Source organism: Rhinatrema bivittatum, chromosome 8, assembly GCF_901001135.1.
Source record: "Rhinatrema bivittatum chromosome 8, aRhiBiv1.1, whole genome shotgun sequence".
NCBI lineage: Eukaryota > Metazoa > Chordata > Amphibia > Gymnophiona > Rhinatrematidae > Rhinatrema > Rhinatrema bivittatum.
In genome coordinates this window covers 263,417,301-263,440,778 of record NC_042622.1, presented here as the reverse complement: position 1 = coordinate 263,440,778, position 23,478 = coordinate 263,417,301, and the positions used below count along the sequence as shown (strand labels likewise).

General features: G+C 48.1%; 1 protein-coding gene across 3 annotated transcripts in view; it reads left to right on the top strand.

The window, feature by feature from the left end:
• The window catches only part of GNG3 (G protein subunit gamma 3), a 32,299-nt gene extending 9,995 nt beyond the window's left edge, over positions 1 to 22,304 (top strand). For 2 of the 3 annotated variants that reach the window (XM_029614853.1, XM_029614854.1), the window contains exons 2-3: positions 12,133 to 12,232; positions 21,878 to 22,304. In XM_029614853.1, coding sequence (XP_029470713.1) covers positions 12,133 to 12,232; positions 21,878 to 22,006 — 229 coding nt within the window. In that variant the 3' untranslated portion in view covers positions 22,007 to 22,304. Of the gene's footprint in view, positions 1 to 6,785; positions 7,015 to 12,132; positions 12,233 to 21,877 lie in introns of those variants that run through there. The other variant, XM_029614855.1, reaches the window with a different exon arrangement.
• The last annotated feature ends 1,174 nt before the right edge of the window (positions 22,305 to 23,478 follow it).

Here is a 23,478-nt window from a genome sequence, read left to right as displayed (position 1 = left end):
GTGTGTTATGACACCTCCCCAGCCAGTGCTCCTCAGCACTATGCAGTACGGACTGACGTGGAGGCTGAGACCTCACCAAAAGATGGCAGAACTCTAGTGTGGCTGAGGACTGCACAGCCAGGGAGAATGCCACCTGGCAGTGACCGAGGCCCTGGGAACAAATGCCTAATCTGTCCCAACCGTGCAAGCTGCACGTCAATGCCACAATAACTCCAGCGGAGTGGAGCGGACAGTGTGATAATGGCATCCCCAGCTCTGGGAGGCAGGCCATTGAAACCGCAGTGGAACCGGCTCACCTGCGAGTCCCACAAGGAATGACTGCCGCAAAGTCCCTGGCATGTGCAGGTGCTTATGGAGGACTGTGGACATGTCCTGCGATCTATAAGTTTGCCAGTAAATAGTGCCATTCCTGGTGCCACAGGTACCCACAGACTTTGATCGCCCGGGGGCCACGATGCCCAAAGAAATGGACCAAAGAAGCCATGGGCATCTGCAGGGAGAGGCCCTGCAGCCCCCTGACAGGTCATCAATATCAAAAGGAACTGACGACCGTTAGTGCTGACAGCAATTTCCCTTGGCTCACCAATTTGTCCGGTGTCAATGCTGCGAGCTCGTTGGCATCGCAAGCATTACAGTTGATAAGAGCTTCGCTAGCACACATTAATATTGATTGTATGTGCATCTTGGTGGACCCCCAACACTGAGATCGTTGGCTGAAGGGGCAGTTCTGCACTTACCAGAGCTCTGTAGTGGACACCGGGCCACTGCCTACAGATGCACAAGCACACCATGGTGCCTCGAGTAGATGGCGACCCCTGAGCTCGATCCGTAAGAGGCCAAGAACTCCTGCCCCTCTGAGGGCTGCAGGGCCATGCGGACGTTTCAGAGAGTCCTGGCGGTCGACGGCCACAGTGGCGACAAACGTGCCTGATGACAAATCCAATGCCTGGTCAGTGGGGCTCGACGTAGTCGAGGTGGTAATGAGAGGCATCGGTGGTCTGATGGCCTCTCCAGTGGCCCCATACCTTGATGGCCTAGAGGGCATCAATGATAGTGGGGTAGCACTGCATCGCGATGGCATTGAGGACATGCTGGCACCAAGGCCGTGCACCTCGAAGACCTAGTGGAGTCGACAGCATCGAGGGCTTGCCACCGCTTCGACCTCACCAGCCCCTAGGATGGCCATGCACGCACCTTGATGGATCAAGGATGTTGATGGCATTGAGAGCACCACAGGCATCGAGAGCACAGTGGCATCGATTGTACTGCAGTCACTACAGCACTGAGTGCAGCAAGGGTACCGAGGCAACAAGAGCCCCGAGGGCACAGAGGCATTGAGTGCACCGATGGCACCGTGACCTTGAGTGCATCAAAGGCACCAAGGGCACTGAGACATCGAGTGCACTGAGGGCACAGTGGCAAGTGCACCAAGGGCACCGTGCCGAGGGATCAAGTGCACCAAAGGCACCGAGGGTACAGAGTCATCAAGTGCTTCAAAGGCACCGAGGCATCAAGTGCATCGAGTGCATCAAGGCCATCGTGGCAAGTGCACTAAGGGCATGGTGCCGTGGTGTCGAGTGCACCGAAGGCATCGTGGCATCAAGTGCATCGTGACATCGAGTGCGTTGCATCACGGCACCATGGTATCTAGGCCTTGATGCCCAAACCGGTGCAGCGAGAGTCCAGTTCCACTGATGCCGACGGCATCAAAGGCCACTGTGGCATTGTGGGTGGTCATGCACCTTGATGTGAGGGTGACCTTAATCCTTGATGGCATCAAGGGGATCATGGTACTCAAAATGGCCCTGTCCCCGATGCAGTCCTGAAATTGATGCGTTGGATGAACGGTGCACTGGTCACAGCCGTGCACGGGCAACAGTTCATGGGCATAGCACTGAATTGTGGCAGCCTGCTGCTAGCCCAGGCTCTGCCCACCCTCTCTCCCTGGGAGATTGCACTGCCAAGGCTGGCAAGCAGGAGAGGAGGCAACATCATCCAGGGCCCCCGCCTGTGGAGACTAGCTCTTTGAGACGTGGGGAGAATGAGCTCTCCTCCCCACAGCAATGGCATGGACTTTGATCCTTCCACCATCTGAATCCACCGATGCCAAGCGATCAGTGAACTGCCATGGAACTCCAGCCAGGGTAGAACTCAGGAGAGTCCCCAGGCCCAGTGGCCTACACGGATCACTGACCGACTGCATAGTCCAGTCCTGTCAGCACTGAGGAAAGAAAACAGACAGAGCAAAGAGAGGACATGTACAAAAAACTGCAGGGGTAGTTTTTGGTTTTTTTTTGGAATAGCAGACTCTGTCAGGCTGCACAGAGGAGAACCCATCATGCGGCCGGCAGACAGTTGGAAAAAGAAAGAAAGAAAAGCCGCAGCTCTAGAAAAAATCATTTACAAAACTGTAAGAAGAGAGCAAAGCTGAATACCATGAAAAACATTTTTTAATAAAAAAAGAGCATGAGCTCCACAACCGCGAGATGACAGCTCTGCGGAAAAGAAGAGACTGAGGGACTCTGCCTAGAGAGCAGGGTGATGACTACAGCTGCACTTACTGAGTGGGGCATGCTGAAAGGTCTAGAATCTTTGAAATCAGAGTTCCTTGCCGGGCTCCATCCGATAATGTCACCCATGTGTGAGGACTGCCATCCTGCTTGTCCTAGCAGAAGGTTATTACGGCCCTCAGAGTTCCTCGTTTCTGCATAGAGACCCTAAGGTCGGTCATCGCGGCACTGCGCAAGGAGGAGATTTTGGCATCTTTGAATCTGACAGAGGCTTATCTGCTTATAGCCATCACCAGGAACACCAGTAGTTTCTGTGGTTCATTATCCTAGGGGAACATTTTCAGTTTCCCAACCTTCCATTTGGGTTGGCAACAGCTCCACGTATGTTCACCAAGGTGATGGTGGTAGTAGCAGTAGCCTTAAAATGGGAGGGTGTGCTGGAGCATCCGTACCTGGATGATTGGCTCATCCGGCGAAGTCAGAGGGCCTCTGTCAGCAGTCTGTGCAGAAGTTACTGTGGCAGTTGCAATCTCTGGGATGGGTGGTGAATCTTGCGAAGAGCCATCTCATTCCCTCTCAGACCTAGAGTATCTGGGAACTCGAATCGATATGCAGGAGGGGAGAGTAGTCCTCACGGAAGAGAGGATGTTGAAATTGCAGATACAAAATTATTCCAAGTTGTTAAATCACAAGCGGACTGTGAAAGCTATCAGGAAGATCATTCTTACCGGCCGATTCTGTAAGCTCTGTGGGACAACGGGCGCTCAGTGTTGAGCGCCCACTCTCCCAACGCGCGCCCAGCCACCTCTCCTGGGCGCGCGATCCTATATTTAAATGAGGGGGTCGCGCTAAAAGAAGGCGCTAGGGACGATTACGCGCCCCTAGCGCCTCCTTGGCCTAGGAGAGGTTCAGAAAACAGACGCTCAATTTTACGAGAGTCGGTTTTCTGACCCCGCTGGCAGCCATGGGTTAGGAAAACAGAGGCTGGTAAAATTGAGCGTCTGTTTTCCTAACCTGACCAGCCGGCACATTTAAACATTTTTGTTTCCTGCAACTTAATCTCGCTAGGATATTAAGTCGGAAGGTGTACAGAAAAGCAGTATTTTTGGGGCTGCTCAGAAATTAACGCCTGCTCTTGGCAACATGTGATGAGGCTATTAGTGTTGGGAGGGGGGTGTTGGATGCGCGTTTTGGATACGCTAAACCCCTTATTGTATAAGGGGTGGTGGACGCGCGTCAAAAACGTGCGTCCAACTGCGGGTAAAACAGTGCGCTAAGCCGAGTACACGTTACAGTATCGGCCTGTTAGAGTGTGGAAAACCTGACACTTAAACGGCAGCTCACATTTAATGTGGACGAGCAAAATGATGCAAATGGGGAAAAAAAGAACCCACGTTGTGGTTGTACAATGTTAGGTTCCATATTCGTAGTTACCACCTTGGAAAAGGATCTGGGGGTCGTAGCTGGCAATACTTTGAAATGCTCGGTCCAGTGTGCAGCAAAAGTCAAAAAAAGCAAACAGAATGCTGTGGATGGCGGGTAAGTCAGAAAACACAAAAAATAAAATAAAGAGGTGAGTGGGGTTTTAAGGGTCGGGGCTAGCAGGGTAAAAAGGGAGGCTAATGAATAGGGGGAGTTAGGAAGTCCGATCCCTTAACAGGGCGAACTGGAAACGAATTGGTTTGATTGATAATTGTATCAATGCGCATGTCTACTGAAATCCCGCCACTTGTGCTGTAGATTCAGCATTTGCGAGCACGTGCAGGCATCCAGAGAAAATTGCACGCACATGCACGCGCCTACAGCCTGTTTTATACCAAGTGCGCATACATACGCGTAAGTTATAAAATGGATGCATCCTTTGATGCATCCTTTGATGTAATTTTGATACGCCGGTATCAAAATTACCGTCTTAGCGCGACCTCAGCATGGAGCAATACAGGAGCATTATGACATTCTCTATTTCATTCTCCATTCCTCCCATAATGATGCCTAACATTCTGTTTTGATTTATATTGTTTTATGTTTTGGACGCGCTATTACCCCTTACTGAATAAGGGGTAAAGCTAGCGCGTCCAAAATGCGCGTGGAAATCGCAGGTTATCAGCCTGAGAGTGAGCCACCCTAATCCTTTGAAAAATCGCCCTTAAAGAGACCTTGGTGGGAAAAAGAGGAAGGAGCCCATAGATCAAGCAAGACCTGTGACGGCACAGTAGGCAAAGCACAACTAGAGAGACTGGCTGGGCCAATGGTTAGAGCAGCAGGCTGGGCCGCCAGGCTTCAAATCCCGCTGATACTCCTTGTCACTTCACCCTCTATTCCCTCAGCTACAAACGTTAGGGGCCTGCTTACTAAAAGTGATCTTCCCTCATGGGTCGATGGGAAAAATGCTCAGTAAATAGGGCCCTTAGATTGTAAACCCTCTGGTGAAGGGAATTACCTATTGTAACTTCCTTTCAACTCAGCTTTGGAAAGCCAAGTCATTAAATCCAAAGTGGTCTTTTTTTTCCCCCCCATCAGCGTCTTTCATGTCTTTATCATGGCTGTTAAGCCCCACATCATTAATGCACAGGATCTCTAAAAACATTCACATCGCCATAGCCTTACGACACTGGATGTATTTGTTATTATTTATTTTATTAGTGGTTTTTATATACCGATCATCGTTTGGAACATCTAATCAGTTTACAGTAGAACAGTAAATTCAGCAACAGGCTTTACATATAAATGCGTGAAAAACGAGATTAGCAAAAACAGGAAGGAGAAGGAGAGGAACGCTACATGGAACAAACTATGTCATCTAGAGTAGACAGAAGAGAGAGTCATTGTACTAAAAGGAAGATTAAAGTATACCAAAATTATGTACAGCTATATACAAATGGCATATATAAAAACGGTACGTTAAAATCAAATGCATAAATCTTGACTCCGGGTCATTGGCATTGAGTTTAAGTATGATGACGGTAAATACAGAATGGGAAGGGAGAGAGAGAGAGAGGGAAACGGCGCAACGGGAAGAGGAGGGCGGTGAATAGGGAGGGAGCAAGTGTGAATTAGGTGAAGGCTTGCTTAAAGAGCCATGTTTTGAGGTTTTGTTTAAATTTCTTAAAGCAAGGTATGAGGCATGTTGTTCCAGAGTGAAGGGCCAGCAATGGAAAGGGCCCGGCTCACGGTGGACTTTAGCTGTATCATTTTGTGGGGTGGGGTGTGTAGAGTAGCTGCATGTTGTTTTCTGGAGGGTCTGCCAGGTACGTGGAAGAAGATGTCTTCCTTGAACCATTGCATGTCATAATTATAGAGGGATTTATGAATTAGAGTGAGAGTTTTGCATTGTATCCAGGCGGTTATGGGTTTCTCACGAGTCGGGTCCCGTGTAATCACCATCTGCAGTTATCACTGTCATTCTGTCCTGCCCTCATTCGCTTCCCTTCCACTGCCATAGGATTCCCCACCGTGACCCATTACAGAGGAAAACCATTTTTTTCCCCTGCATTCTGCCAACGATGGCCCTTCCTGTCCGCTCCGATTTCACCGCACAGTACAAAGATTATTTCTCTGTTAAGCTGTCAAACCCCATTCTGCAAGCCCACCCAGCCAGCAGGGACCGAGTGTGCACTGACGTCAGATTTCCAAAACGAGCCTTATTAGCTCTGCTCAGAGGAAAGCATCAATTTTTTTTGGGGGGGGGGGGGGGGGGGGGCTTGGGGGAGGGGAAGGGATGTGGAAGGCTTTACTATTAACTACAGCAGGTTGAACATTACTATTTTGAAGGCACATAGCTCAGCTCAGGACTCACCACAAGCTATAACATGGGTTTCGATTTATATTGTTTTCTGTTTTGCTATGTACAACCTTTTGAAATGTACCCCGCTTAGCCCTTTCTGTGGCAAGCGGCTAATGAATGTAATAAATGTGGAGGGTGCTGCTCGCTAGCCCAGCCTTGCCTTGTCTCCACACTGCAGCTGCAGGGAGATGTACCAAAGCTAGCTGAGGGGGAGGAAGGGAGATGTGGAAGACAAAAGCAGGAAAAAAACCAACCCATCTCCTTGTCCCTTTGCTGGCATTTCAGCTCTAAGAAATCCCCTCTCCCTCTGTGGCTGCAGTTTGCTAGCCGGGAGCTGCCGAGGAGCTGCAGGAATTCCCTTCTCATGGGGAAGGGCTGCTGCTGTGGTCCCTACCTGCCGAGTTGGTACAACCTGACAGTAAGGGGGCTTCTTGCATCCTGAAGGCGCTGGTCCTTTCAGTCAGCTCCCATCCTACAGCGAGGACTCAGGTGGCTCCTCACCCCAGCAGCAGGATTTCATTCATTAGAAAAGAGGGCAGTGACCATTTCTCTCCGCCTTTTGAGGGTCTTGGGGTATTACTTGTTCCTGCCGGGGGGAGAAGGATTTTCTGCCGTACCTGGGTAAGGAGATTGTGAGATCGAGGAAGACAACAGAAGGAAGAGACAAGAGCTTGGCTCCAAGGACAGATTCATCGTTTTCCCAAAGCAAAATCTTCAAAGGTCAGTGCCTCACAATAATTCTCTGTCCCCCAGTCCCCTCAGTCTTTTGAGGGTAGTTGATTTCCATTTAACACCTTACATATTGCAACTCAGCCAGTAGCTCAATGGCAGTACTGCACATTGACAAACGGAAGACCAGGTTTATATTTTTAAAATGTGATAGTGGATTATAAATTCAACAATAAATCAATCCAGATTCAATTCCCGGGTCAGGGGAGGCACCAGCCTTTGCTGGGAGTCCCAGTCAATGCACAATAGTGACACCTAGTGGCTGGATTCGGTGCCCATGATCAAGGGGTTTCCGAAGGCCTGCTACAGGGCTTCAGCCAAGGACTGCGTCTGCAATGCCTGGGCTAAAAGAAGTGATAAGAGGTTGTAAGGGGGAGGGGACCCTGGGTGGTTGTGAATGAAGGCTTATGGTGCCAGATCCCAGCCCTGGACCCGACTGAGCTACAGGCCCAAAAGGAGCAGGAGGAAACTGCCAGACCCAAACCACTGGCTCCTTTCCCCCAGAGGGTTCATATGGGGCCAGAAAGGAGCCCTCTTCCTTCTCTCCCCATAACCTGAACGATAACGTCTTCGTTTTTATGGAGTCCTCTCTCTCAGACTGGATCGAGTCATTGGAATTACTCAGTGGAAGGGACCATATCAGCTATGCACCCTTTTAGGTGTTGAGGATAGGCCCCATAACCTTTGGGATGACAGGGTCATTGTTTGGGGTGAGGGTGGGAGATGTCTGCATTTCTAAGGCTCAAGGATCTGGTGCTCGGTGGTCCTTTAGCTCCAGGCTTTCAGTGGTTCTCCACAGTGCTGTTACATTTTTGGACTGTGAGGGTGTTCGGACAGGAAGCAGTCCACGAGGCACCGGGTACAGAAAGACAGCACAAGCGGTCTGCCTGGGGGGCAGCCATGAGAGGGTGGGCCATTTGCACAATTCTACAAACCAGCAATGTCTCTGCTGCTGCTGCCGCCACAGAACTGTAGGGGTTTGTGAATATATTGTTCAATGCGGTCACTAACCAATGAAGCTCTGATAGTGAATTCTTGTGTGTCCCCCATTATGGGGAGCAAGGCACACAGCTCGGGGTAGAATTGCCAGACAAACAACAGGCAGGGATTGATTCCTGCAACCTGACTCCTCTTACTCTTCTCAGCTAAAGCCTCAGTTTTTGGCATCTCCTTTGTTGGGGATGCTGCGTGAGAATGTTATTCCTGGGCCGATGGATTCTGGCGTGCCAGAGGGGATATAGGAGAGAGGAGAAAGGGGGTACGAGTGTACGGGATGACTTAGAGGGTGGGTGGTGCCCATACAGAATGGAGGAGTAGCCTAGCTGTCAGAGCAGTGGGCTGCAAACCAGGAAAGCCAAGCTTCAAATCCTGCTGCTGCTCCTCGTGACATTGGGCAAGTCACTTTACCCTTCACTGTCTCAGCTACAAATGTAGGGGCCTATTTACTAAAGGTTTTCTCCCACTCTGTGGGGAAAAATGCTTTGTAAATGAGATTGCAAGCCCTTTGGGGATAAGGAAATACCTACAGTACCTGAATATAATATGCTTTGAAGGGCCAGCAACGGTGGAATATAAACAACACACCACACCCCCCCACAAGCATCTCGCCCCACCCTCATTCTCCCTGACACTACCTTCCTCCCACCTATCCCTCCCCTCCCCCCTCCTCCCTCCTCTCAACCCTCCCTTCTATCCTCAACCATAAATTATCTTTTTCAACAAGTCATTTATGTACATATGTTATATACTATAATCTATTGTTCCATGTATTTCTGTTATTGCTGTTATTTCTGTTATAATTGTTATATTTATTACCATGTTATAATGTAAAATAGGGCTGTTACCACCCTATTCTTTTAGTTATCTGGAAACTGATGTGATATCTCGATTGAATGTTGGTATATAAAATAAATAAATAAATAAATAAATCAAATAAATAATAATAGCAGCAAGCTGGAGAGATGGGAGTACAGAATGGAGGTGGCACTTTTTATTAACAGCAGCATGGGAGGGCAGGACATGAGCAGTGATGGATTCTGGAATTGACATGGGTGGAGCAGGACATTAGCAGTGATGGATTCTGGAACTGAAGTGGGTGGAGCAGGACATTAGCAGTGATGGACTCTGGAATTGAAGTGGGTGGAGCAGGACATTAGCAGTGATGGATTCTGGAACTGAAGTGGGTGGAGCAGGACATTAGCAGTGATGGATTCTGGAACTGAAGTGGGTGGAGCAGGACATTAGCAGTGATGGATTCTGGAATTGAAGTGGGTGGAGCAGGACATTAGCAGTAATGGATTCTGGAACTGAAGTTGGTGGAGCAGGACATTTGCAGTAATGGATTCTGGAATTGAAGTGGGTGGAGCAGGACATTAGCAGTAATGGATTCTGGAACTGAAGTTGGTGGAGCAGGACATTAGCAGTAATGGATTCTGGAATTGAAGTGGGTGGAGCAGGACATTAGCAGTGATGGATTCTGGAATTGACGTGGGTGGAGCAGGACATTAGCAGTGATGGATTCTGGAACTGAAGTGGGTGGAGCAGGACATTAGCAGTGATGGATTCTGGAACTGAAGTGGGTGGAGCAGGACATTAGCAGTGATGGATTCTGGAACTGAAGTGGGTGGAGCAGGACATTAGCAGTGATGGATTCTGGAATTGAAGTGGGTGGAGCAGGACATTAGCAGCAGTAATGGATTCTGGAATTGAAGTGGGTGGAGCAGGACATTAGCAGTGATGGATTCTGGAATTGAAGTGGGTGGAACAGGACATTAGCAGCAGTAATGGATTCTGGAATTGAAGTGGGTGGAGCAGGACATTAGCAGTGATGGATTCTGGAATTGAAGTGGGTGGAGCAGGACATTAGCAATGATGGATTCTGGAACTGAAGTGGGTGGAGCAGGACATTAGCAGTGATGGATTCTGGAATTGAAGTGGGTGGAACAGGACATTAGCAGTGTTGGATTCTGGAATTGAAGTGGGTGGAGCAGGACATTAGCAGTAATGGATTCTGGAATTGAAGTGGGTGGAGCAGGACATTAGCAGCAGTAATGGATTCTGGAATTGAAGTGGGTGGAGCAGGACATTAGCAGTGATGGATTCTGGAATTGAAGTGGATGGAGCAGGACATTAGCAGTGATGGATTCTGGAATTGAAGTGGGTGGAGCAGGACATTAGCAGTGATGGATTCTGGAATTGAAGTGGGTGGAGCAGGACATTAGCAGCAGTAATGGATTCTGGAATTGAAGTGGGTGGAGCAGGACATTAGCAGTGATGGATTCTGGAATTGAAGTGGGTGGAGCAGGACATTAGCAGTGATGGATTCTGGAATTGAAGTGGGTGGAGCAGGACATTAGCAGTGATGGATTCTGGAATTGAAGTGGGTGGAGCAGGACATTAGCAGTGATGGATTCTGGAATTGAAGTGGGTGGAGCAGGACATTAGCAGCAGTAATGTATTCTGGAATTGAAGTGGGTGGAGCAGGACATTAGCAGTGATGGATTCTGGAATTGAAGTGGGTGGAGCAGGACATTAGCAGTGATGGATTCTGGAACTGAAGTGGGTGGAGCAGGACATTAGCAGTGATGATTCTGGAATTGAAGTGGGTGGAGCAGGACATTAGCAGCAGTAATGGATTCTGGAATTGAAGTGGGTGGAGCAGGACATTAGCAGTGATGGATTCTGGAATTGAAGTGGGTGGAGCAGGACATTGGCAGTGATGGATTCTGGAATTGAACTGGGTGGAGCAGGACATTAGCAGTGATGGATTCTGGAATTGAAGTGGGTGGAGCAGGACATTAGCAGTGATGGATTCTGGAATTGAAGTGGGTGGAGCAGGACATTAGCAGCAGTAATGTATTCTGGAATTGAAGTGGGTGGAGCAGGACATTAGCAGTGATGGATTCTGGAATTGAAGTGGGTGGAGCAGGACATTAGCAGCATAGAAGGAGACAGCTTGGACATAGAAGGAGACAGAAGTCCCTCTCCTTGGGCAAAGCTAAGGAATTTAAACTTTATTTCACTTTATTTCATCCTTATTATAGAAATTTACTGTTTTTGGGTAGTGCTAATATTATCTGTATATTTCTAGTTATATTTTTCTAGTTATATGCTATTGCTGTTTTAAAGTGCTGTTTGTCTAATCAAAAGAGAAAACTACAAAGAAAGGGGAGTGGTTAACAGCTATTGGCAACAGACATAGTGCATAGCAGGAGGGAATTAACTCCTCTTCAGTCTGCTTGGACATTGAAGGAGACAGACAGAAGTCCATCTTCTTAGGGATAACCAGAGGAAAAGCTTACATTAGCTAGCCTTACCTGGGGGAAGGTCTGTTCAAAAGCAGCAGATACAGTGTCCGGGGAACAGCCCTGGCCAAGGGTTAACTTGGCCAGGGCAGTGATGGATTCTGGAATTGAAGTGGGTGGAGCAGGACATTAGCAGTGATGGATTCTGGAATTGAAGTGGGTGGAGCAGGACATTAGCAGTGATGGATTCTGGAATTGAAGTGGATGGAGCAGGACATTAGCAGTGATGGATTCTGGAATTGAAGTGGGTGGAGCAGGACATTAGCAGTGATGGATTCTGGAATTGAAGTGGGTGGAGCAGGACATTAGCAATGATGGATTCTAGAATTGAAGTGGGTGGAGCAGGACATTAGCAGTAATGGATTCTGGAACTGAAGTGGGTGGAGCAGGACATTAGCAGTGATGGATTCTGGAATTGAAGTGGGTGGAGCAGGACATTAGCAATGATGGATTCTGGAATTGAAGTGGGTGGAGCAGGACATTAGCAATGATGGATTCTGGAATTGAAGTGGGTGGAGCAGGACATTAGCAGTGATGGATTCTGGAATCACAGTGGGGAGGAGGGGCAGGGCAATAGCATTAACATATTCTGGAATCCCAATGGCAGGACAGAACAATAGCATTAATATATTCTGGAATCACAGAAGGCAGGACCATATCAATTACAGAATCTGAAAACATGGTGGTCAGTTTCTTTTCTCCTCTGTGTGCACATATATGTATGACTGTGTGAATGCTGAGGTGTAGCTTTATGTATTTTGATGCATTCTGTGTTTACAAGTCTTTTCTGATTGCTCATGGCTAGGATGAAAGGCGAAACACCTGTGAACAGCACAATGAGTATTGGACAGGCACGCAAGTTGGTGGAGCAACTGAAGATTGAAGCAAGCATGTGCCGGATAAAGGTAAAGACAGCACCCAGGATATTTGTCCTGCTACAAAATACACACTCGGTGATTGCAGGAGCTGTAAGCTTCGCCTACTCCCTCCTTCAGCTGGCACCTCTTGCTGAGAGGCTGGGGATGCAGGAGCCGTGAGCTCCCCCCCATGGCATACACTCCTGCACCATTCCCTACAGCTCCTCCTGCTGGAAGAGAATGGGACTGCAGGAGCTGTGAGTTCCTCCTATCTGCAGCCAGTGCTCTTGCATCATTTCCTATTGCACCTCCTGCTGACAGAGGCTGGAACTGCAGGAGCTGTGAACCAACAGTCATTGCTCCTGCCCCATTGCAGAGTCTCCTGCTAGGAGAGGCTGTGACTGTAGGAGCTGTGAACGTTTCCCACCCACAGCCAGTGCTCTCCTACCATTCCCTACAGTGCATTCTCCTGGAAGAGGTTGGGACTGCAGAAATTGCGAGCTCTCCCCCAGGGCTGGCCTTTGGGCAGGGCGAACTGGATGATTGCCCGGGGCACCATGAAATGAGGGGCACCTTGGGACCCGACAGCATCAGACTGGTCAGCCAGAGGCCGGGCAGTAGTGGGGATCATAAGCAGCCAGTATAAGATGAGGTGAGGATGCTGAGCCTCCCAGAAGGCTGGTGGGCCAGATCTGCCTCCATAGCCCACCTGCCATACCTGGCTGGCAGGAGGAGGAGCAGCACTTGTGTCAGCTTCCTTTACAATGCTGGGCCAGCCTCTAATTATGAGCCTTGAGATTATGGAATTTGCAGCTCATGAGACTGGCCCTGTGCAGCAGATGTAATGCGCTACCAAGTGTCACTCCTGCCAGCCACAGGGGGCCAAAAGAAGAGCGGGAGATACAGCCATGGAGGGGCCATTGGGAGAGTGAGAGCACCTTGAGCAGGAGACCTACATATATGAAGTGGTGGGTGCAGGCAGAGGGAGTCCTATATGGGGATGGTGGTGGGAGACAGGGAGACTGTAAATGGGGTGGGTGACAACAAGAGAGAGGGAGGATTCAAGACGGGGGCATGAAGTGGAGGAGAGGATCCAGGTTAGAGGCATAGAACTAGGATGGGGAGGGAGGGTGAGAGAAAACTGTGACTGGTGGAAGAGAGTGGGAGAGAGGACCACATTTGGATGGAGGGGATACTGAGAGGGTACAGCAGATAGGGGTTGGGCAGACAAATCTGGAGAGAAAAGGGGGACAGAGAGAGAGAGAGCTGGAGAGGATATTGGGATGGGAAAATGAAGAGGGAGAGGGAGGACGACATAGCAGAAGAGAAGGACTGGAGCCTGGGGAGATGGTGAGTAACAGGGAAGGAGCTTGAATTGGTGAAGGGATGAGAGGTAGAAGAAAGTAGCTGAAGACTGGGGATGGGGTGACTACAAAAAATGGAAATAGGGCACTAGAGAGGCAGTGAAAGATAGAGGGAAGGTGGTGAGAGAGAAAGAGAAGAACTAGGAAGGGGTGAGACTGGGAGATAGAATACTGGTAGGTAGGAGGGAGATAAAAATAGGGAGACTGTGAGAAATGGGAAGGATAATAGGATAAGAGATAGAGAGGTAGGATGGGAAGAGGTGAGGAGAAGGCAAAACAATAGAAGATGCAGAGAAATGGCGAGTAGAAAAGGGTAAAGAGGTGGGTATAGAAGAGCTTGAAGGGGGATGGTTGGAGACAGCTTGAGGATGGTGAGGAGTGAGGGAGTCAGAAAGGAGGCAGCAGTTATGTGGCAAGGACAACGGAGTTGGATATCTGGAGAATGGTCAGGGGAATTTGGAGGGCTGAGAAGGGGCATTGGTAGAATTAGGGAGGTGAAAAGCTCGGGCAGTAAGAACTGGAGGGGGAGAAAGAGAGGGTGAAATCTATCAGTGAACAGAGGGGCAGAGTAATCAGAAGAAAGTAAAAGATCAATGTCCAAGAGAGAATACTTGGAAGGAGGAAAGTAAGAAGCGGGTCTAATACCTACAGGGGGGTTATGGCTGAAGGGAGAAAGGAGAAATTGACACTTACCTGATAACTTCCTTTCCTTGAATCCAGCCAGACCAGTCCAGATGTGCAGGTTATGCTCACTGACCAGCAGACGGAGACAGAGACCAGCAGGATTGCTGAGGTCAGCTCTTATAGACTCCCAGACCTCAGCCTGTAACAAGCTAACCAAAATAGTTCACAGGCTCAAAATGAGATTGCACCAGATAACCGAGGACTAAGTTCCAATTCTAAGATGGAACTGGGTCCCTAATCAGAGATCTGATGTGCTTCACTCTTTGAGGAAGTGGGAGACATCTGGATAGGAAGAAAAAAGTCTAACCAATGCCATCAACTGTTACTTGCACTTTTAATGGCTTGAGAGCCAAACAGTTTTCCCAAATCATCCTGCAAGAACTGTAGGATATCCAACACTACAATCCCTCGGCCAATAACTTCCCGTCAGTGCACCAGCCTTCAAAGACTCTCCAAGCTCGCACATACGCCAAGGACATAGATGTCAAGGGCAACAGGGACTGAACCTGTGGCCCCAGGTGTTCAAAACCAGAGGATATTGCAATGGAGCCATAAGGGGTGGAACCAGACTGCTGACGCTAACCTTTAAAAAGGAGATAGAGCAGCTTTTAAACTAGAATAAAGGGGAAAGCCGACAGTCGCTCAGCAGCGCATGGCTCGGAGAGAGGTATCTTCAAAGGATACCAACGATGCATTAGAATTAGGGCATCCCGACAGTGAGGTTCCAATAATTAGAAAAGTAGTCCAAGTGCCTGTAACTAAAAACTCACCTGAGCTAAAAAATTCTAACTTATCCCTATCAATTAAAAAGCAGAATAAAAATACACACAAAAAACAAACTTTGAAATGTTTGTATGCTAATGCCAGAAGTCTAAGAAGTAAGATGGGAGAATTAGAATGTATAGCAGTGAATGATGACACAGACTTAATTGGCATCTCAGAGACATGGTGGAACATAAGAACATGCCATACTGGGTCAGACCAACGGTCCATCAAGCCCAGCATCCTGTTTCCAACAGTGGCCAATCCAGGCCATAAGAACCTGGCAAGTACCCAAAAACTAAGTCTATTCCATGCTACTGTTGCTAGTAATAGCTATTTTTCTAAGTTAACTTAATTTTGATTTTAAAAACCTCTATCATATCTCCCCTCAGCCGTCTCTTCTCCCATCCTCTGAAAAACAAAGGAAAGGATTGCAATGCTTGCAAACTCAAAAATCCATCTTGCTGAACAGATAGCTACCGAAAACACTGCTTTTAGAGTAGCAGCCTTCAAAGATGCCCTCCTAACTGGCTCAAATACAGGCTTGCACATGGCTTTCAAGACTAAACTGAGATTCCACAGCAGGACCAAATGCTTAACAGGAAGATGCAAATACTGCAACCCTTTTCAAAATCTAACCACATCCGGATACAAAGTTAGAGAAGAACCGTGCACTTCCCCTTCTAACAGGACAACACAGAGTTCAAGGCCAAATTCTTTTGCAAACCTGCCTGTAAAAATGAGAGGATAACAGACATTGAAGCCTGAAGTGGGGGAACCCCCAATTCCTGACACCAGGACTCCAATACCTTTCAGACACGTACCCAAGGAAGTCTTGCAGCAAAGTTGGAATGACTTCCTCTGAACAGCCCTTAATTCTCAACCTTCTCCTCTCACGAGACAAAGCGATCCACCAGTTCCAAGCAAATCAGACCCTGTTGTATAAGACCGGGAACATGATTGCGCCGCAACTGTCTACCTTGAGATTTCTCAGATTGTCAAACCATGGATGCCTGGGCCAATCCAAAGCCACCAGAGTCACCCATCCTTGATGCCTTTCTAGTTGCCTTATTGCCCCTTCCTATTAGAAGCCAAGGAGGAAACACACAATCTCCTGAGGCTATGGCTGAGACAGGGCATCCAGGTTTTCTGACCCTGACGCCTGTCTTCAACTGAAAAACCTCGGCACCCTGGCATTCAGTCTCATCGCCATCAAGTTCAACCAAGAACATCCCCACCCAGACTCGATGAAAGAGAAAGCCTTCTCTGCCAGCAGCCATTCCAAGGGGGTCTAATCTAATCCTGCTCCAAAAATCCGCTTGCACATTCTCCCTCCCCTGGGTGACATGAGATGCCAAAAGCACCTTTAAATGCCGTTCTGCCCCTTGAATAAACATTCCCACATCCAAAGAAATGCTAGGCTCCTGATTTCTCCCTGTCTGTTTATATATGCTACTACCATTGCATTGTCCAATATCACTATTATAGCATTATCTTTGACCAGAGGTTGAAAGAACAGCAAAGCTCTCCTGATTGCCTTTGTCTCTAAATGACTGATGGACAAGGAAGTCTCCAACACCATCCACTGACCTTGTGCCAACTGCCCCTGGCAAATGGTCCCAAAGCTGCTCAGACTGGAATCCATAGTCATTGTTACCCATTCTGGGATTTCCAATTCCACTCCTTTGGACAAATTGGCCTGCAAGAGCCACCAGGACTCACCCTGGCCTTTCTCTGCAGAGGCAATTTGATCTCAAAATTCTGCGATTGAGGACTCCATTGCGAGAAAAGTTTTTTTGTAACAGTCTCATATAAGCAGATGCCCAAAGAACCAGGTCTAGTGTAGATGCCATAAGATAATCCCAGACCATGGGAAACCTCATATACAGCAATTGAAGAATCTATCCTTGAAATTTCAATCTCCATTCCATTGTAAGAAACACTTTGCTTATACTCAAAACGAGCATCCAGGTATTCCAAGTTCTGTGAAGGATCCAGTTTGCTCTTGGCAAAATTGACCATCCAGCCTAAATACTGCAAGAGGAGAATCATCCTGTGAACTGAACGATGACAATCTTCATTTGACTTTGCTTGAATTAGCCAATTGTCCAAATATGGAAGCATGAGGATTCCTTCCCTATACAGAGGCACCACCACGACTATCATCACCTTGGAAAACGCGTGAGAAGCTGTCACCAGCTCAAAAGGGAGAACTTGAAACTGGAAATGCCCCCCCTAGCTCTGCAAACCTGAAGAATTTTTGCTTGATCTCTTTGACTAAGAACATGCCAATAAGCCTCCAAAAGATCCAGTGACACCAGAAATTCTCCATTTCTGACTGCCGTAATTAGGGACTGGAAAGTTTCTATACAAAAGTGGGGTGCCTGCAAGGATGCATTCACTTTCTTTAGATCCAAAATAGGCTGAAATGTGCTCTCCTTTTGGGGCATCACAAAGTAAATGGAATACCGTCCCAGACTTCTTTCTTCCTCCAGAACTGGGACGATGGCATCCAAAAGGAGAAGACAATCTATGTGGAACTCACTGCTTCCTTTTTTTTAGCCATGAAGCACATGGAGAGACCATGAATGCCTCAACTACTGGGTGGCAAATTCTAAGGCATAGCCATCTCTTACAATTGAAAAGACCCATTGATCCATTGTTATCCTGGTCCATGTTTCCTAAAAGTGGGACAACTGCCCCCCTATGCACACAACTGAAGAGTGGATTGACTGAACTTCATTGAAAACCTTTAAGTCCTCCTGAACTGGGACCCACACTCTTCTGAGTATTTCATCAGCTTCCCCGAAAGGACTGAGATTTGACCAAATAATGGCATTGAGGATTTTTTCCTAGGTCCATAATGCCTGGCTTCCCAAAACTTCTGTCTAGTGGGGAAGGTCTTCCCAGTCGTCTTATGCTTATCCTCTGGTAACTTATGAGTCTTAGACTCTCCTAGATGTTTGACCAACATCTCCATTTCCCTCAAAAGGAGAGATTACCAAGCTGAGACTCTGACTATCGCTCAAAGCCCAGATGCATAGCCGGAGGAGACTCCTAGCCAACGCAACAGACACCATATTCCTGGCCAACATATACAGCAAATCATAAAAGGCATCCACAATAAAGGCTAGGCCAGCCTCCAGGCAATTTGCTTCTTTCTCTGAAACAGCATCCTCAGAGTCTGCCACCAGAATCTGCTGTATCTAGCACAAACACACCCTAGCCATGAAACTGCTACATATCGCCACCTGGAGTGCCGAGGCCAACACCTGAAAAATCCTTTTGAGATGTAGTTCCATTTTCCGTGTAAGATGTTTGCTTTATTGGCTTAATAGAAACATTTCAATTAATAGTGTTCACAGTCCCCGAACATTGACCGAGTTTCATTAACTGCATCGGGAGGGACCAGATCTGAAAATATAGGAGAAGAACGTTAAATATGGACGCAGATGTGGCTCAGTCGACAGTCCTTAGCTAAAAGGCATATTATACAAGGAGGCCCTTACCTAATGAGAGAACAGCATGTATTATATATAGCCAGCAAAAAGAATTTAGCATACCAGCAACTAGCATATTAAAAGGGGGGGCTAGACAAGTAACAAAGGAGGTAAGTGTACTGAGATACACAAAAGAAATGCTTTGGCTTACATACTGTTATAAATCAAGTGAAAGAGGATGGTGCACGGTCATTAATCAAATGAAAGAGGCGGCCCTAACAAATACAAATCAAAGTCACTAGTAGCGATTTAGAAGGGCTCAGAACAGGCAGCAGGAACCAGCATCACAATAATAGGTGTAATGGAGCTCTCTTGCTAGGAAGTCATCTATCGGCAAAATGGCTTTTTTTTCCTGGCCCTCTCTTACTGTTGTTGTGCCGCTGCTTCCTGCTGCCTTGGCCTTACTGCATTTCACCGCTGCTTATGACCGCTTGCTCCCAAATTCACGCGACTTAGAATTTGGTGCGCTTTTTGCATCAGCGATTTTTAATGTAGCGCGCTGTCGGTGCCTTCTGAAGGCAGCTCTCAGGGGATTTACTTTAAGGTTTCACCGAGGTTAGCAAGTTTTGTTTTTTTTATGGAATCTCTCCTTTCCCCTCTTGAATTGTATCTATGTTTATGACGGCAAACCCTTTCCTATGCTTGTGGTGGTATTTTTTTTCCCTCAATATTGATGTTAACGTTGTTTTACTTTTTGTATATGCATTGGATTAAAATGCTGTAGCAATATTTACTGTCTTTTTCTGTGTTAAATCTTGGTAACAGTTATATGTTCTGAGCCCTTCTAAATCGCTACAAGTGACTTTCATTTTTATTTTGTTAGAACCACCTCTTTCATTTATGACACCACTCAAATGAAAAGGAAATATCTCAGCAGGCCCTCGGAGATCTTCCTCTTTCTGCCCTGGCTCAACTTTGCTCTCCTTTATCCCAAGCTTAGCAGACTTGAGAAATCATAGCCGGCAGCTTTTCTCTCATCCCCTGGAAGATCCTCTCGCATAGCTTCCTCTGAGCACCCCCTCCCCCTACCATTTTCAGGTTCCGCCTTTCTCTTTTTTTGGCTGGGACAGAACCACAGGGACTTCCCTAGAGAACCCCATTTGGGAGAAACCAGTTGGAAATATTGCCTTTTATTATTAAGGTCTTGTGCATCACTAGCACAAACTCAGGGGGAAAAGGCTCCTCAGCTCTGGCCCCCCCCGAGGTTTCCTGAATTGACTCGCTAAGCGCGAGATCCCCGCGCCAGAGGAAAAAAAGTGTAGGAGTAGCATTTTCCTCCCTGGTGCCCACTTGAATGGCAAGAGAATTAGACAGAATGGTTCTCGTTCCCGCTCTGCCAAAATCCCTGACAGAACCTTGATTAGGGATACAGAGTGCTCTTTATAAAGTCTTTAACCTTAGCAGCGAGTGAGGGGCTTTCTGAGCAGCCCTCCTCTACTGCCCACACACACTGCGCATGCAAACCAGATGAGCGTAGTTTAATCTGACAATCCCCATACGCCAAATACTGCTTCCTGCACTCCATGGGAGCGGCCATGCTCTCAGCATTGCACAGGAGAGAATAAAAATACTCACAGGGTGTCTCCCCCTCTCCGCAACAAATACTAGCACCCTGAAAAACCCACATCACGGGCTGGACTGCGGAGGAGGCTTTCTGCCTGTTAGACCCCAAAGGCTCACTACTGCTTACTGAAGATGTTGTGGGTGAGGACCCTTGGACCGAAGTGGAATTGCTGCAACCTGCAGGATGGAGCCCTGCAGGTTCCCACCATCAGCTGGTGGACTAGGATGAGGCAGAGACCCAACTGGAGTTTCACCTATACTAGCCCATGTTCTCCTTTGGTGCCGGTAGGTCTTAGGTGGGGGCCTCCGCTGAAGATCTGTAGATGAGGTCATGGCAAACGAGAGCAGTCTGAGGTGAGCTCAGATCAGAGCAGGCGGCGATCAGGAATGTCCAGTAACAGGCTAAGGTCGGTGACAGGCAGTGTTCATGGGAGATCTGGTAATCAGGAATCCAGGAAGCAGGAATCCAGGAAGCAGGAATCCAGGAAGCAGGCTGAGGTCAATACCAGGTATCCTTCCAAGAGAAGACGGGATGGATAGGCAGGGCAGGAAGTCGAGGAGCACACAGGAGGCAAAGCACACAGAACCACAAAGCTGTCAAGACAAAGACCACAAGACCAGAGGAGGAACTAAAGATAGAGAAGACCGTAAACTAAAGAGACGATGGCTAGGAGCTTGGGAACACATAAGCAACTCACTCTACAAGACCTTAAGCCGAGGTATGGATTGCAAGGAAACGGGGCCTTTTATGGCTCAAGGCTTGTGATGTTATCAGAGTGTCCTGGGGATTTTCTGCCATGGGCCCTTTAAACCTGCGTGAGTCGGGCTTGTGCGTGCCTAGGACCTGCAGTGGCCTGCCACACGTCTGTACCGGGACCCTTCGGCAGTGGCAGGGCTCTGCAATGGTGGCTTGGGGCTGAAGGTAAGTGCAGTGGAAACCCACGGACAGCCAAACACAACAAAGAGTGCCCTTGCAAAGTGGAGACCAGTCAGCGAGAGGGAGGAGTCAGGGAATGAGGGAGCCAGCACCGCTGCTACCAAACCTTCCTCAATTCCAGGGTACAAGCCAAACCTGGGCACGGACCCCTCCTCAACCCTACTCTGGAATTGCCCAAAACCAGGACCTAACACCCCTGGGTGCAATTTCTTCAGCAAAGTCCAATTGCAGGTTAGACGCCCTGCTTGAGACATAGTAATAACTGCCATGCTGTACAGGTTACTTCCAGTTTCTCTTTTACTGAGCGATAAGCCTTCTGGAAAATCCACAGTGCTGTTGGATGTGCTTTGCATATGAACGTGGCCGTAGCAGTGCTGAGCTTTTTCCATTATGCCTGTGTAGCAGTACCACAGACCAAAAACAGGAACCCAAGTATGAAGAGTATAGTGAAGCTTTTGTTCTCCGTTTCAATCTGCGAGTAGGAGAGAAAAACCCATCTGTCTGGACTGATCTGGTGGACAATAAGGAAGGAGAGAATGTTTGGAGGGGTGGAAGGTGGGGACGGAGTTAGGGAAAGAGTGCCTGGAGGGAAGAAATCCAGGGGGGTATCTGGAGGAGGAAGAGAATGCTTAGATGGGAAGAGGGTGAGAACGCCTGGAGGGAAAAGGGAGGTATGGATGGAGGAGGGGGGGAGTGCCATTTGGCCCTGCTCTCTCCGTCATTTCTCCTGCTGGCAGGTTGTGAGCTCACCCCCTGCCAGCGCCTCCTGCTGGTAACGGATGGGACTGCAGAGGCTATGAGCTCCCTCCGAGTTGCTATAGGTTCTTGGAGATGGCACCCAAGGTCCCGAATTTGAACAGTGGATCTTTACTGTACATTTCAGGTTTCCAAGGCAGCGGCAGACTTGATGACCTATTGCGACGCTCACGCCTGCGATGACCCGCTCATTACTCCTGTGCCGACTTCCGAGAACCCCTTTAGGGAGAAGAAATTTTTCTGCGCCCTGCTCTGATCTTTCCATGTGGACTACAGGATGACAGGGGGGAAGGGGAGGGGAGTCTTTTAAAAATTTTTAGTCCTGGGCAATTTTTCTCCTCCTGATTCAGCCTCTTCAGTAATCTTCCAAGGTACATGGAACCAGGCTTCTGGCAGTTCCTGGCTTCTAGCTGTCAGTGAGCGTGCACAAGCTCTGTTTCGGGGTCTGTCTCTGATTGGGCCTGCTTAGCCTCTACTGATGGTTTTTGAAAATGTATGGATGTAAACCAGAGAGAAATATACACAGAAATAAAACTGTAAACCACAATAAATAGCTTACAACAAAACTCCATGGAAAGCAGGAAGTAATACAATTCTTTTCTACAACTCCCTTGCTGTAAACAGGAGAGCAGTGGCACCGTCCTTAGTCATGTCTACTCAGCTTGCTGGTTAAAATCCCTTTACAGCAGCTGAGTCACAGTCCATTTACAATAGCTTCAAGTTGTGATGTCAAAGAGTTGACAGGATAGCTCAGGAGAATGCATACCAAAGAGCAGGAAAGGTTCCCCACAGAATCATGTTTCTGTAAAGATTATGGGCTTGATTTTCAAAAGCGTTTGCACACTTAAAGCTGGGTTTTACATGTGTAAACCTGTGTTGTGGCTTTTGAAAATTGCTACACTATATGCCATTGGATTTACCCACGTTAAGTACGCTTAAATGGCTTATGGAAATTGTTACAACTCCTTTCAAAATTTACCTGTGAGCAGAGGTGGTCTGGAGACAGTAAGACACAATCTCATAGCTGTTTTCTGGGGAGCCTTACATCTCAGTCCAGTGGCCACCATACAGGAGAATTTGGTTCTTGCCTGTTAATTTTCGTTCCTGTTGTCCCACAGATCAGTCCAGACTCCCACGAGGACTGATCTCGTTTGGCAGGTGTAGGGAGATTCGAGGGTCCCTCCCCACCCGAAGTGCAGGCTGAACACAGACTGTGGCGATTCGGCTGCGTGGGAGCCGCTCTACATGCGTGGCAGGTCACCCCCTCCAGAGAGCTGTCCAGCTCAATTCAGCAAGTTAATGAAAAGGAGAGGAAAGTGAGGAAAAGAGAGCCCATAAAGCAGAGTTGCTTACCTGTAACAGGCATTCTCCCAGGACAGCAGGATGTAGTCCTCACACGTGGGTGACGTCACTGGACGGAGCCCCATCATGGAAAACTTTTCTGTCAAAGTTTCTAGAACTTTTGACTGGCACACTGAGCATGCCCAGCATGCCATGATCCCTGTAGCCACAGGGTCTCCCTTCAGTCTCATTTGTAGCAAAAGGTGCGAGCGAAAAAATAAAACGTTTCATACCCAACTCCACGAGGTGGCGGGTGGGTTTCGTGAGGACTACATCCTGCTGTCCTGGGAGAACACCTGTTACAGGTAAGCAACTCTGCTTTCTCCCAGGACAAGCAGGATGGTAGTCCTCACACGTGGGTGATTAGCAAGCTACAGGCTGACTCGT